General features: G+C 46.9%; 1 protein-coding gene across 7 annotated transcripts in view; it reads left to right on the top strand.

Annotated features, from left to right (window-relative positions):
* PAX5 (paired box 5) overlaps positions 1-15,119 on the top strand; it is a 109,511-nt gene that overhangs the window by 26,536 nt on the left and 67,856 nt on the right. For all 7 annotated transcript variants that reach the window (XM_030467255.1, XM_030467256.1, XM_030467260.1 and 4 more), the window contains one exon: positions 11,628-11,803. In XM_030467255.1, coding sequence (XP_030323115.1) covers positions 11,628-11,803 — 176 coding nt within the window. The remainder of the gene's footprint in view (positions 1-11,627; positions 11,804-15,119) is intronic.

Here is a 15,119-nt window from a genome sequence, read left to right as displayed (position 1 = left end):
CAGCCTTAGCTAAAGCCACACATCTTCTGCCCAAAGCCTGGCTCTGGAAGTGGCTGCCAGCACTCTGACAATGATCATAATAATGATAATAAAAACAACAACAACAACAATAACCGTAATCATAATAATCACCACCATGATCATAACAACAACAGCAGATAACAAATAATAGCAACAGCAACAAAACTACAATTAATAAATTATTATTATTATTATTTTTAACAAAAACAATAAATAACCATTCTTAGAGAGGGCGCTGGGCCATCTTGTCTAGGCTGTGCTTTTGCCAAGGAAGGCTGGACCAGGTGATCCTTGAGGTGCCTCCAGCCTGGTGTTTGATTATCAATAACTCACTTGGTGGTGAATCAACAATAATTCTTCCACTGGCCTGGCAGTGGGCTGTCCCAGAGCAAGCACCCCTGCCTTTCCCTCAGGGGCAAGAGAATTTCTGTGTGCTCTGGAGGTGATGGGTGATGAGCAGAAGATCTCTTACTGCATCCAGAGGGGAAACTGAGGCAGCAGGGGCTGGAGAGGCCTTGCTGCATGCTGCCAGCAGCCCTGGTGAGGGTGGCAGCTGGTGCCCTCTGGTGTCCCCCTGTCCTCAGGGGACCCCTCTGGTGCTGCGGGGGGTCACAGCTGGCAGGAGGGACATGGCCACTGCTTGTGGTGCAGGATGTTTTGGGGTCGTGTTTGGGGGTCTCGTTGGGATGGGAGAATGAGAACCAAAAGGTTCCCAGGGGTGTGTGCTGGCAGCTGTCAGAACCCAGCCTTAAATGTCAGTACCAGGTATGGTGAGGTGAGGTGGCAGAGGTCCCAGGGAGCCCTGATGGAATGCTGATAGTCACTTGAAACAAATTGCCCAGAGCTGTGATACCTCAGATCCCAATAACTGAGGGCAAATGGCCTTCCAGGGGGAGATATAGATTTTCCTTTGAGATATGGAAAGGGAAATAAATTAAATTATGTTGGAACACAGGGCTCTCTCTGTCTCTCTCTCTTTAAGAAAAAGAAGGGGAGAGAAAGGAGTAAGGAAGGAAAATGGGGAGAAAGAGGCAGAAAACAAGCTTCAGCAGGCATTTGCAATTTAATTGATGTTTGGCGGCGGGAAGCCCATCAGTAAATTGAGGTTATAGGATAAAAACACCCCCCTCGTGGGTTGCTGTCCCCCAGGGCTGCAGGAGGGAGCACAAATAAACTCAGTGTGACATTGGTGGGGTCTGACCGTGTCCTGAGGGTGGGCAGTGAGGGGTGGGCTGGGGATGCTGCTCCAGCCTGCAGCTGCTGGGGTAGAGAGAGACCCTCACTGATGATGGAGAGAGAGACCCTCAGACCCTGACTGATGGATGGGTTTTCCAGAGGACCTCTGAGAACAACTGAGGGTGTGTTGGGGAGGTGCAGGAGCCTGGTGCTGGAGGGGATGATGCCTGGTGGTGATGGGATGATGGCTGCTGCTCAGGGGGAGGATGGCTGGTTCTAGAGGGGGTGGTGGCCAGCACTGTGTGGGGATGATGGTTGGCACTGGAGGAGACAATGGTGGAATTGGGTAGCTTCACACATTACAAGTTTTATTTCTTTTATTTTCCAAAAAAAAAAAAAAAGTCGCTTTCAAAGATTTGTCCCCAAAGCAGAATGGTGCAAACCCATCACTTTCCTGAGCCTTGCCTTGTTCCATCATGCTGGCACTACCTGGGGCTTGGGGAGGTGCTTGTGGCTCTGCAGAGCCTTGGGAAGAGTTCTTGAGAAGAAAGTGTATACCCCTGGGAGGAAGGAAAACTGTGCAGTGTGCATGGTGAGCATGCTTGCTTCCTTCCCAAAGGGAATGAAGTTAAGAAGAGAGGTGGAGAACTGAAGTAATGAAAAATGATAATAAACACCTCCTTGAGTTTGCTAAACCTTTAATGTTGGCCTTGGCAGTGCTAGGGCAATGGTTGGACCTGGATAATATCAAAGGTCTTTTCCAACCAGAACGATTCTGTGGTTCTGTGTTTCTGTATTTTATTACTTTATACTTAAACACTAAACCAATTTTGAGCTGGATAGCTAAAATAAATCTCAATTGACAGTTTCAGCATGGGTTCCCTTGACTCATTCAGGATTTTCCCCAGTAGGGCCTTTGTGTCATGCAGTTCTTCAGAAATGATCCCTGCTGGCCTAAAAAGATTTACTTTGAATCTACCCGTGTTTGCCTGTGGAAGACAAAACCTGAAGAATTTCCCTGTTGCTGCAGGTTTTGTTAGTTCTCAGGCCACCTTTCCTGAGTTGTAGGAAGCACTGGTTTGCCAACAGACAGCTGTCAGGAACAGAGGGAACAGTCAGATACATCAGTCTTCAAAAATTATTTGCTCAGCTCTGTCTGTCTCCCTCTGCTTCTCATGTTATTAATTAATTAATTTATTTCTTTATTTCTTTATTAATTTTCATTTTTCCTGGTGGGGTTGTCCCTATAGATGGGAGAGGATTTCCTAAGTGGTCTTAGGAAGTGTGTCTCAGAGGGCAGAAGTGTTGGGGAAGTTCCCAGTGTGTTTGTCTCAGCTGAAGCTGCTCTCACCCTGCTTGAGAGATGGTAGGCACAATCCCCATGATTCAGACCCAAAAAAGTGACCTTCCCACCCTCCCTCTGAACTGAAGCAGGTTTTGAAACACCAGGGATACATGAAATACAGAAATACATGCCCCAGGATTCTCCCCTGCTTGCTTCGTAAGGGCATCCATGTGATAAGCACAGTGTCAAGGGAGTTGTTCTGTAGATTGCTGAGCTTACTGCAGGATAAATAATTAATGTTTAGATGACACTAATTAATTGCAGTAATTAGCAAAAAGATATGCTGTTTTTCCTTAAAAGTAAAATCTTGGCTGATCAATTTAGTTCCATGTCTGGTGCATTGAACGTTTAGGGCAGAGCCATAAAACACAAACACACAGAGGAAGATGTTGGTTTTGTTGGGTCATTGATGGCCTTTTCCATAGGATCACAGAACACCAGGCTGGGGGGACCTCAAGGGTCATCTGGTCCAGGTTTCCCTGGAAAAAACACAGTCTAGACAAGACAGCCCAGCACCCAGCATCTGGATCCTACAAATATCCAGTGCTGGGGAATCCACTGCTTCCCTGGGGAGATCATTCCCAGGGCTGATGGTTCTCAGGGTGCAAAACTCTACTCTGGTGTCCAGTGGGAATCTCCCCAGGATTCACTTGTGCCCATCACCCCCCATCTGCTCCTGTGACCCCCTGTGAAGAGGCAGTCCCCATCTTCTTTGCACCTCAGCTGCTCCTCAGGCACTGGGCCATGGGGAGGAGATCTTCTCTGAGCATTATTTTCTCCTTCTTCTCTTTTTCTGAACAAACCAAATTCTCTCAGCCTTTCCTTGAGCAGGATTCTCAGTCCTTTGCTCATCTCCTTGGCCTTTCTCTGGATCCTTTCCAGCCCTGTCCACATCTTTTTTTTAGACCCAAAACTGAACTCAGTGTTCCAGGCATGGCCTGACAATTCAGTAGTTCCTTTGCTCTGTTTTTCTCTTGACTTTTTTTAGTTGAATTCTAGACATTAGAATTAGAATTTCAATTAGAATTAGAAAGAGCAATCTAAAATATATTTCCTCCTTCACTGTCCTTGTCCAAGCTGTCCTGAACAGATTAAGTCCTTTCTTAAGCGTTTTTGAATCAATTGTGGATTCTTTGTGATCAGATATGGGCTTATGTATTGTTTCTATTAAAAAAACACGTCTATAGATGTGGAAGTAGGGTACACATCCCAGTTTCTATGTTCTCAAACTAGACCTTTGGCTCAGAAAATTTTCATTTGGAAGTCTCTGTACTGTGAGATAAAAATCTGAATTTACAGGGTGAAAGCATTTTCCCCCAAATTTTAAAGCCCTTTAGGTTCAATGTACAAAACTTGCTGCTGTAGTTGATACCACAGTGTAATGCCTGACTAAGTACCAAAATATATATATAATATATAAAATACATATATATAATACAGTCTACATATATAATAATAATATATATAAAATGCAGTCTCTCTCTATATAGACTATGTTGTAACCACAAATCTTTATGAAATAGTCGATTAAATTTTGCTCTTTTGCTGGCTGGTGTAACTGGAATTTTGAATCGAGTGCTTGAATTACTGGAGATTTAGATGAAACAACATCATGCAGCTGTGCAGGCTCGAAACCACAGTTCAGACTCTGTGAAGTCAGGCTTTATGTAATTGGTAGACAAGAAAAGCCTACAGGCATTAACAGCTTTTTGTGAGCACCAGATGTGGATGAGTGGATGGAAGGTGTGGACTGGATGGTGCAGAGCTTTGGTGGAGGGACCTGCACCCACCACTGGCTTTCCCTCTCCCTCCTGTGCACATCATAAATCCACAGAAACATGGGATTGTCATGGCTGGAAAAGACCTCTAAGATCACCATGTCCAGCAGTCAACATTCCTCCCCCCAGTGAAATAAATAAGCTGTATTTATCTATATCTGTATTCATAGAATCATAGAATCATAGAATCCTAGGGGTTGGAAGGGACCTCGAAAGATCATCTAGTCCAACCCCCCCTGCCAGAGCAGGGCCACCTAGAGTACATCGTGCAGGAACGTGTCCAGACGGGTTTTGAATGTCTCCAGTGAAGGAGACTCCACGACCCCCCTGGGCAGCCTGTTCCAGGGCTCTGTCACCCTTACTGTAAAAAATTTTTCTGGATATTCAACTTGAACCTCCTGTGCTCCAATTTACACCCATTACCCCTTGTCCTATCACTGGTCACCACTGAGAAAAGCCTAACTCCATCTCCCTGACACTCACCCCTTACATATTTGAACACATTGATGAGGTCACCCCTCAGTCTCCTTTTCTCCAAACTAAAGAGACCCAGCTCCCTCAGCCTTTCCTCATAAGGGAGATGTTCCACTCCCTTCATCATCTTAGTAGCTCTGCGCTGGACTCTTTCAAGCACTTCCCTGTCCTTCTTGAACTGAGGGGCCCAGAACTGGACACAATACTCCAGGTGTGGCCTCACCAATGCAGAATAGAGGGGGAGGAGAACCTCTCTTGACCTACTAACCACACCCTTTCTAATGCACCCCAGGATGCCATTGGCCTTCTTGGCCACAAGGGCACATTGCTGGCTCATGGTCATCCTCTTGTCCACCAGGACCCCCAGGTCTCTTTCACCTACACTGCTCCCCAGCAGGTCAGCCCCCAACCTATACTGGGCCATCGTGTTGTTCTTCCCCAAATGCAAAACTCTACACTTCCCCTTGTTGAATTTCATCATGTTTCTCTCTGCCCAACTCTCTAGCCTGTCTAAGTCTCTCTGAATGGCAGCACAGCCTTCTGGTGTGTCAGCCACTCCTCCCAGCTTAGTGTCATCAGCAAACTTGCTGAGGGTACATTCTATACCCTCATCCAAGTCGTTGATGAAGATATTGAACAACACCGGTCCCAGTACCGACCCCTGAGGGACTCCACTAGTCACACACCTCCAACCAGATTCTGCCCCATTGACTACAACTCTCTGACTCCTTCCTTTCAACCAGTTCCTGATCCACCTCACTACCTGATCACCAAACCCATACTCGGTCAACTTATCTACAAGGATGCTGTGAGAGACGGTGTCAAATGCTTTACTGAAATCAAGATAAACCACATCTACCGCTCTTCCATCATCTATCCACCTAGTAATTTCCTCATAGAAGGCTATGAGGTTAGTCAGACATGATTTACCCTTGATAAAACCATGCTGACTGCTCTTGATGACCCCCATGTCCTTGATATGCCTGGAGATAGTGACAAGAACAAGTTGTTCCATCACCTTTCCAGGGATGGAGGTGAGGCTGACCGGTCTATAGTTACCCGGGTCTTCCTTCTTGCCCTTCTTGTAGACTGGAGTGACATTTGCTATTCTCCAGTCCTCAGGCACCTCTCCTGTTACCCATGACTTACTGAAGATGATGGAGTTGTGAGTGTCCCATCCTGAAGTGTCCCTTCCACACTGGCTTTAAGTACCCCAAGGGATGGTGACCCCACCACCTCCCTGGGCAGCCCATCCCAACACCTAACCACTCTCTCAGTAAAGAAATTCTTCCTTATATCTATTCTAAACCTCCCTGGTGCAGCTTCAGACCATTTCCTCTGCTCCTGTCACTGCTCACTTGAGAGCAGAGCCCACCTCCCTGCAGCCTTTCAGGGAGCTGCAGTGGGGTCTCCTCTCAGCCTCCTCTCCTCCCAGGCTGAAGCTGCCCCTGGCATGTTCTGCTGCTCAGAACTTTCATCGTCTCCAGGTGGTGCTTTGGGAAGTGTTTGAGCACTTAGGTGGGAGCTGAGGACTCCCACTGTGCTGTTTTAAGCTTGTGTGGACAGGTGAGGTTGTGCTGACCTTGGCAAAGACATTCCTGGTGTTTTTGCCACCAGATACCAGTTCCTGGGTGTGGGCAGAGCCTGGAAACCTCCACCAGGTTCCTGCAGCTGGTGCAGGATGTGCAGTGCTCTCTGTTCCCCATGCACAAACTTCCTGAAATCTGCTCCTGCATCTGCTGGATTCCTCTCCACAGGATAAGCAGTGTCCCGAAGTGACACTGGGTGCCTGCTCCTATTTGCATCAACCTGTTGAACTTCATCTCCCTCTCCTGCCACTTTGCCTTTGGCTGGCAGATTTTCATCTCCCAGCATGTTTTCAGAGCTGTAAATCCTCTCCCAGCTGGCTGTGTCCAGAGGCCACTTTGGTATTTCCAAGGATCTGCAGAGCCCAGTTTCTCATCATCATCATCATCATCACCCAAGCATACCTAAAATTATGTTTTGCAAGAAAAAATGAAAGGATGCATGAAATCATGGTCTGTAATTAGGTACAAACTATGTTGAAATAGTTTCAATGAGCTTGTAGCAGCCCTTTGGAAACACACCTTGAGCTGGGAGTACATGAAATAAAGTGCACATCTCCATAGCTTGCTGCTGCACATGGCTTACAAAAAAAGATAAGGAAAAAAGTCAGTTTTTCTCTAAATTGTCATGGCTTTTTGTCACAGCATCCCAGACTGGTTTGGGCTTGAAGAGACCCTAAATTTCATCAAGATCCTACCCCCCCACCATGGTCAGGGGCCCCTCCCCCAGCCCAGGGTGCTCCAAGCCCCATCCAACCTTCAGCACTGCCAGGGATGGGGCAGCCACAGCTTCTGGGGGCAACCTGGGGCTCAGCACCCTCACCCCAAAGGATTTCTCCTCTCCATCTCCCCTCTCCCAGCTCCAAACCCTTCCCCCTCGCAGGGTCCCATCCCTCCAGGCCCTTGTCCCAAGTCCCTCCCCAGCTTTCCTGGAGCCCCTTCAGGCTCCAGATGTTCTGGGCAATGTCTGCCCAGGGACAGATATTGGACCTGCCACAGAACCCAGGTTTCCCCTTCTGGTCCAAGTGTGGGGCTGGAGGTGACAGGGACAGAGCAGAGGGCAGGGGCTTGAGGCACTTGGGCTGCTGATGTCCTCCCACCATCCCCATGGAGAAATCAGTAAAATACCCATAAAAACAGAATGCAAAGGTGGGAGTGTTCAGCAACAACCTTCCCCACCTCGTTTTTCCAAGCTGTAGGCAGGACAATGTGATGCTGTCAGCTGGTGTCTGTGTCTCCAGGAGGAGCAGAGCTGGCCCAAGTGTATCTAACAGGTCAAGCCTTGAAATGAAGAAGCAATAAGCCACTGAAATGGTACTATCACTGAAACATGATTGATCAATTGAATTCTATCAGAGACAGTGGGCAGTGAGATTAACTCAGGCCTGATGGGTTCAATGAGTTAAAGCATGATGTTCATTTCAGCTTCATTTCACCAGTCTTTGCTTGTGAAATTGGTCAATCAATAGAGGTTGAAGATCATATATATATATATTGGTGACCATCTTATAGGGAATATAATCTAGCGCAGTCAGCTCCTGGCTCCGGCTGCCTTCAGTGGGTAATGGAGACAGAGCAGAGACTCCATCAGTGCCATCGAAATGGCCTGATATCTTCTCCAAATGAAAAGTATTTTTGGATCTCTGATGATTTATCTTTTTTTTCCCCTGTTTCTCACTTTGATATACGGTGCAGCCCATACCCATCTTTGTGAAATATAGTGATTTCTCCTGAAAATATTTGCGCGATGATCAGCTATATATACTTCAAAATATAAAGCTTCTTTTTAGTGACACTGTCCTTTGGAAAAAATAAATAACAGTGCTTAGAAAACTCAGCTAGTGTGAATGTAAAAATCTCTCACCCTGTGTGCAGTCCCAAAAGTGGCATCTCACTGGGAAGAGCATGAGGCTGCTGGCTGCCAAGCACACACCATCCTGAAAAGGTGCCACAAAAATTCAGTTTGTGTTTAAAACAATGGCAACTGAGCAAAGTCTTTATCTTCTCTGGACTAATTTACAGGCATGCTACAAGGGAACAAATCACCTTTTTGCCTCCTGGTAATATTTCATTTGCTTCATAATGTTTTAAATGTGGTGAATAACATCCTTCCTAATTAGCCTGCGTTTCCCTATAAGGTGGAGTAATTAGGTATGATACCAGGTAATGAAGTTGGACAGTGCAAATTAGAGACAGAAACCATGTCCTTTATGAATATGGGCTGCTCATGGTACTAGCTATTTTCTTCCTTAATTAACCCTGTAAAGCCACATTGTTCAAAAACAAAACAAAGCAAAACAAAACAATAACTGGAAAACCTGAAGCCAAAGGATTCTCTTTTTCTGTAGCATTGCATCAGGCAGATGTGCACAGAGGTGTGCACTTCATGGAACATCATTATCACTGATAATAGTGGGAATATTATCCCAGCTGAATTTGGCACCAGTTTCTCAGCCACCACCACTGGGCTGAGACCCTCAAGCAGAGGCCAGGGGACAGGGGAGGGTCTGTCCTGTGCCATTCACAGTCACATTTTATAACTAAATTGGGCTGTTGTCCCGCTCTGAATGAAGAAAGGCAAGGTGGCATTGGTCTAACCCTTTTTTCCTAATACTGCAGCTTTTAAACATTCTCTGGTGTTCAGTGAAGATAGGGCCTAAGGTCACTTGTTCTGCTTATTTTAGAAACGTATAAGCAAGAAGCTGTTTTAAATTGAGTGAGTTTCCTGGTGAGTATTGCTCAAAATCTATTTTAGGCATACTTAGCAATTCTAAATACGGTCCTGCTGTTTCAGTAAACATGTCACAGACACATACCCAACCATGAACCTATGCCAAAAAAAAACCCAACAAAAAACCAACCAACCAAAAGTGAGATCACAATTTACAGAGATTTAAATTGCTCTTGCCGTTTGCTTAGGCACCCAGAAAATAACTTGCCCTCAGTCAGTGGGGACACAGTGTTTGTGGATGAAATCCAGACAGTTTAGGCAGCGTTTGGCAGCAAGGCCATGCATGGTGCCTCTGCTTGGAGGCAGAGCAGCTCTGTGCCTGGCTCCTCCTGGGCTGCTGTGGTGTGTGGTGCAAAACCTTCTCGTGAGATGTGAGCCCACCCTGTGCTCACAAGAGAGCTCAGACTTTGGTGTGAAACCATCTCCTGGGGCAGCTTGGAGTCAGCAGTGATGGATCTGCCCCGTGGTGAGAGCAGAGCCAGGATGTGTCCCGGTCCCAGTCCCCCACATCTGAGAGCAATGCCCATTTTCCTGCTCTGAGGAGGGTGCTACATCTATGCTCTTCATTGGTATTTCTGGAAGGATGCTGTTGGGCTGGGAACTAATTGTTTCTGCAGGGTGGGTAGGTACACACGTAGTGCTACTGTCAACAAAACGTAACCCTCCTAGGTGGAGGCATTGATTATATGAAAAATGTTTTTACCACTCCCTGGAGCCTATTTATAAGCCCAAGTGTTCCAAACCTGCCAACAGTACTTTAATTATCGAAGATACTCGAGTGTACTCAAACAATGCTTAATGCTAATGGTAATTATCTCACATTTATATAATGTCTAACAGCCAAATGCATCCTGAAGACCTTCCAGAACTTTTGGGCTCCTAATGATGGAGAGCTGGGTGCAGGTGGTTCCCCTCTCCTCTCCCAACAGCACTGGATGCTCTTGAATCTTTTCACTCCCTCTTTTCACACCCTTCAGGCTAGAACTGCACACAGCTTTCACTTTGATGCCAAATGGTGAATAACATTAGTTTAACCTGAAATGTAAAGCCAGCGTTTCCATGCTCTGAAGATGGGGTCTCCCTGGCCTTTTGCTACCATGCAGCTAGCAACCAGAATTTTAATTTTATAAGCCATGGTTGACTAAACCCAGCACTAGGTCTATTAGGTATTTGATTTAGAATGGCATAACAAAACAAAACAAAACAAACAAATAAAAAAATCCCACAAAAAATGGGACTTAAAGATACACTGTTCCCTTATTTCCCTTTGCATTTTGTTCACTGCTCAGTACACATGCTTAGATTTTCTAATCAGGGGACAGGGTCAGGGTTTTGGTTCTTTTTTTCCTGTGTGGAACAAACGTATCCTCACACTCCACAAAACCCAACATCGTATACGTGATTTTGCTTTACATCACTGAAGTAAAATTCAGAAGGAAGCATCCAGCACTAGCTGCTGACATCAAACAGGGTGTTACAGAGAGCAGCCTGGGCTGAGGAAGTATTTCTGTGTGTCAGCTGGCCCGTTTCAGACCTATCTTAGAGCCTCCTGGGTTTCTGGATACACTTTTGCTTCCTGCAAAATCCATCCCCGCTGAAGGATGACCTAAAATCAGCATTCCTTTGTGAATAACCCTGTCTGCCTCTCTGCCTGCCACCAACAAGCTGGAGCAGACTGAGTGACGTTACCTCTGTTGGACAGTGAGACTGCAGCACTCAGGAAACTCTTCTGGTTAAGGATGCATTTGAATTCAGCTCCTCAAAAACTCCCTTGGCAGCGAGGTTCTATTTTTAAAATGTTTCCTCCCTCTGTCTTGTGCAGTGTTGCCATCTGGAGAGGAAATCTGATATTTACTGTTGTTTTTGGAGTTCCACCTTCTCGAGTCCTGGGAATACTGCAGACCTCAGCTTTCTGTGCAGGGAAGATACATTTCTAGCACTGACAGGTGAAGGAAAAGTAGAAAACCACCGTGAATCTGCAAAGAGCAAACTGAAACAAGCCCCTGAACTGCCCACCTAGACATTTTTCAAACCTCTGGACTTCTGTTAAAAATGTCTGCCAGAGAGGAAAGGGAGAAGAATGTGCTTGGGAGCCCTTCCTCATATCAAAAAGCTTAAGAAACAGCAACAGAAATTGCGGTGCCAGGGGAGGGCAAGTTGCCTGTAGCATCGGATGTTGCATTTGTCCTCCTGCGTCCTCCTGCATCCAGACCATGAGCCAGACAGGTTCTTGGGTGTTGGTGTAAAAGTGGTGGCTGTAAAGATGTCACCATTACCCTCTGTCCTGCCTTTAATTAATGTGTGACATCACTGATGGTAAATTGTGTTGAGGGTTGGTCAATGGGAGCTTGGTCAGAGCATCTACTGGCAGCAAGTGTCTTGCTGATAGCCTCAGAGTCCTCATGGTGTCCCCAGGCTGGTACCCACCTCTGTTCAAGAGATAAAATGGGACTCTCCTCTGCTGGTCTCATCAGTGCTATGCCTGCTCACTCTCTGTCTTCTTTCTTTCTTGAAAGGCATTCAGGAATCTCCAGTACCAAATGGCCATTCTCTCCCAGGCAGAGATTTTCTCCGGAAGCAGATGCGAGGAGACCTCTTCACCCAGCAGCAGCTAGAAGTCTTGGACAGAGTCTTCGAGAGGCAACATTATTCTGACATCTTCACAACCACTGAGCCCATCAAACCAGAGCAGGTACTACCAGCAAACATTCAGTATCTTCCAGATGTGCTTTCTGTTGGCAGAGGTCTGCTTGGTGGACATCACCAAACACTTCCCAGAGTCTCTGAGAACTCTCTCCACTCTCCCTGGCATGGCCAGCTGAATGCAGGCTAGCCTGAAAGACTGAAAAAAAACAAAAAAAAAAAAGGAAAACACTCATTGTGTAAACATTAGGAAGTGTTTGGGTATGAAATTACACCTGTTCTGAGCCAGTTAGATCAAATGAGTCCTTAAAGGGCGTCACAGCTTCTGGTGCTTTTGTTAGATCAAGAGCAGGCTGTGCAGGTAACAAGGAGAAGACTTGCAAAGTTCAGTGACTAATTTTGGTTCACAGTTAGTGTGATTCTGCACACAAATTAGATTTTTGTGTCCAGAAATGGCTTATTAGGCATGTAATTGGCCATTTGCTGAGAGAAACACCCAATTAGTATCTGAAGCTAAATTAGTTGCACCTCCAGATTAGCAGTGTGTTTGAGAAGGACTTGGCACTAATTCTGGGGAAGTTCAGTTTTGCAGGTGCAATACAGAAGAATATGCAAAAAAACAAAACCAAAACCAAACCAAAACAATTAATGACCTGTGTGTCTGTGTTCTTCCAGAGGATCAGCCTTTAGTTTTGCTGCTGAGGGGAAGGTGGAAATGCATATGCTGCTGCTGTCACATCAGGAGGGGTGTAGCTTGCTTCTTAATGATGTGTCTGACCATTAATCTTCAGTTTCCCTAATATCAGACCTGCTTTTTAGCAGGCTGGATGGACTCTCAAACTGCAAACACTGATTTCCCTTGGAGGAATCTGAGTGGAAGGCCACTGGAGATTGTCTCCTGGTGGTATATACCATTATGTCTCTGGCTGAGAAATATGCATTGGTATAAATATTTTGATAAATTACTTAATGCTGGAAGTCATACCCTAGACTAGAAACTCTTCTTGCCTTTAAGCTCACATCTGTGATCTGCTATTTCATTCTTAGAGCTGTTTGTTTTTCATCAGCTTCAGCTGGTTTTGGGGTCTCCTTGGCTTGTGTTGATGGAGGAACTCTGCAGATCTGAGCTCGATCTGGAAGAAAGATGGGGCAGATGCTGAGGTCAATTTCAGGTTTTGTTTTGTGGTGTTTTGTTTTTCTTTCTTTTAAACAAACCAAACCGAACCGAACCAAACCGAACCAAACCTCGTTCGGCAGAGGTGGTGTCTCTGGAAGGTGAAATGGCCTCCACGTACCACTAGATGGTGGCTGTCCCATCTGAACAGGGATGATGCTGGAGAGGACCGGCACTGCTCCAGCTCTGGCAGTGAGCCTTTTCCTCCTGGTCACTTGGAAGCGGTGTGGTGTCAGCTCTGACCCCCGGGGAAGCTTTACATGCCAAAAAAAAGTCATTACAAGGAGAGCAGTGATGGAAGAAGTTCGTTTATTCTGTGTTCTGAAACCTCCGAGTCATGCAGAGCTGTGGCTCTGGGAGACAACCCAGCAGTGAGTGAATCCTTACCAGAGATAAATCTTACTTGTTTGATAGGAGGATTGGGAGAATTGGATGAGGATGTTGCTGGGGTGTTATGCTGATTGTCAGACATGGATGCTCTGCTTTTGGTGGAACAGGGATATCCCTGGGTGACCAGAACTGGCTGTCAGGCCACTCTCTGCCTGTTCTGACAAGAAGCTGAGAAACGTGCTGTTCTGGTGTGCAGAGGATGCTTAGCAGAACTGCTCTGCTTGGGCATTTTTACAGCTTAATTACAAGTGGAGTTTTGGTTTTGTATAGGTTGGAGCTTTGCTGCTTTCTTTTGTGAGGCTGGGCCGTGGCTGAATGCCCCAGAGGTGGCTCTTTGGGGTTGGGTTCTGCTGCATAACTTTGCCACCACTGCATGTGGTCTGTGTGACTGGTTCTGGGGTGAGCTCACCCCTTACCAAAGCAGTCAGGTTTTACCTCTTTGGGAGGGTCCATCAAAGCTGTCCTGATGCTTCACTGGAGAAGCTGTCTGGACCCCAAGAGAAGATACTGAGAACAAGGATGAGGTGGACTGAAAAAACAGAGTTAACCCTGGCGTTAGGTGTAGTAAATCAGGACCTGCCCCTCAATCTGGCTGTCCCACTCGATGCTGAACCCAGAACTGTGTTGTGAGGGCCAAGTCAGCAGGGGATGTCTGGGAGCCTGAGCTATTTCTGTAGAGGAAAATCAGGAAAAGGTGCTCCTCCCCATAGGGATGATGTGAGGAGAAGTCTATAGGAGCTGCTGATGCCTCTGGGCTGTTCACCTGAGGGTGGCTCTGGATATTTTACTGGAGGAGCTGTTGTTCTCTGGACAAGGATGTTCCTTTTCCTCCCTCTTCTGTTGCTCTCCTCCTCCTCCTGGCTGATGCACTGGGGACATTCCCATGGCCATGGAGAACTGTGATCTGGGGGATGGGGTATTTGCACCCCAGAGCCCTCCTGATGTGTTCTCTGGACATCACCTTGGCTTGCCTGGTGAGAGGTGTCCCCTGAGCAGGCAGATGTGCTGATGGGCAGTGATTGCTCACCACAGCTTTGAGTCCTTCCACACCATTTCCTTTTCTTTTCCACCTTCAATGTTTCCCTCAGTGTACAGTGGAGGCTCAGGAGCTATTTCTCACCTTAAAACATCCTCTGAGTTTTCTCATCTCCTGTGAGCTGTGCCTTCCACAGGGAGGCCCAGGGGGAGTCCTTGGGCAGGGGCTCAGGTAATGCCAAGGGAAGGGGCAACTGCTGGGCTGCAACAGAAAAATAAAATAAAATAAAATAAAATAAAATAAAATAAAATAAAATAAAATAAAATACAAGCCATTCCCTTCTCCAGAGGCAGTGCCCATGGTGTGCATGGCCTGAGGCAGGGGTCCTGTGGTGGGTTTGTGTAATAAGTGTTGTATGGGGCAGTACCTGGGGAGATCCTCCTCCTGGATGTGCCCCATCCCGTGCCCAGAGCTGTGGACTCTGCAGGAGATGTGTGGGACCTGCCCATGAGCTGTGCAAATAAATAAAAAAATAGGCTCTAGGGAGACCTCAGAGCAGCTTCCAGGTCCTGAAGGGGCTCCAGGAAAGCTGGGGAGGGACTTGGGACAAGGGCCTGGAGGGATGGGACCCTGCGAGGGGGAAGGGTTTGGAGCTGGGAGAGGGGAGATGGAGAGGAGAAATCCTTTGGGGTGAGGGTGCTGAGCCCCAGGGTGCCCCCAGAAGCTGTGGCTGCCCCATCCCTGGCAGTGCTGAAGGTTGGATGGGGCTTGGAGCACCCTGGGCTGGGGGAGGGGTCCCTGACCATGGCAGGGGGCTGGGACTGG

This window comes from Calypte anna, chromosome Z (genome assembly GCF_003957555.1).
Source record: "Calypte anna isolate BGI_N300 chromosome Z, bCalAnn1_v1.p, whole genome shotgun sequence".
NCBI lineage: Eukaryota > Metazoa > Chordata > Aves > Apodiformes > Trochilidae > Calypte > Calypte anna.
The sequence above is the reverse complement of the archived record's forward strand: the minus strand, read 5'-3'. Positions and strand labels throughout refer to the sequence as shown.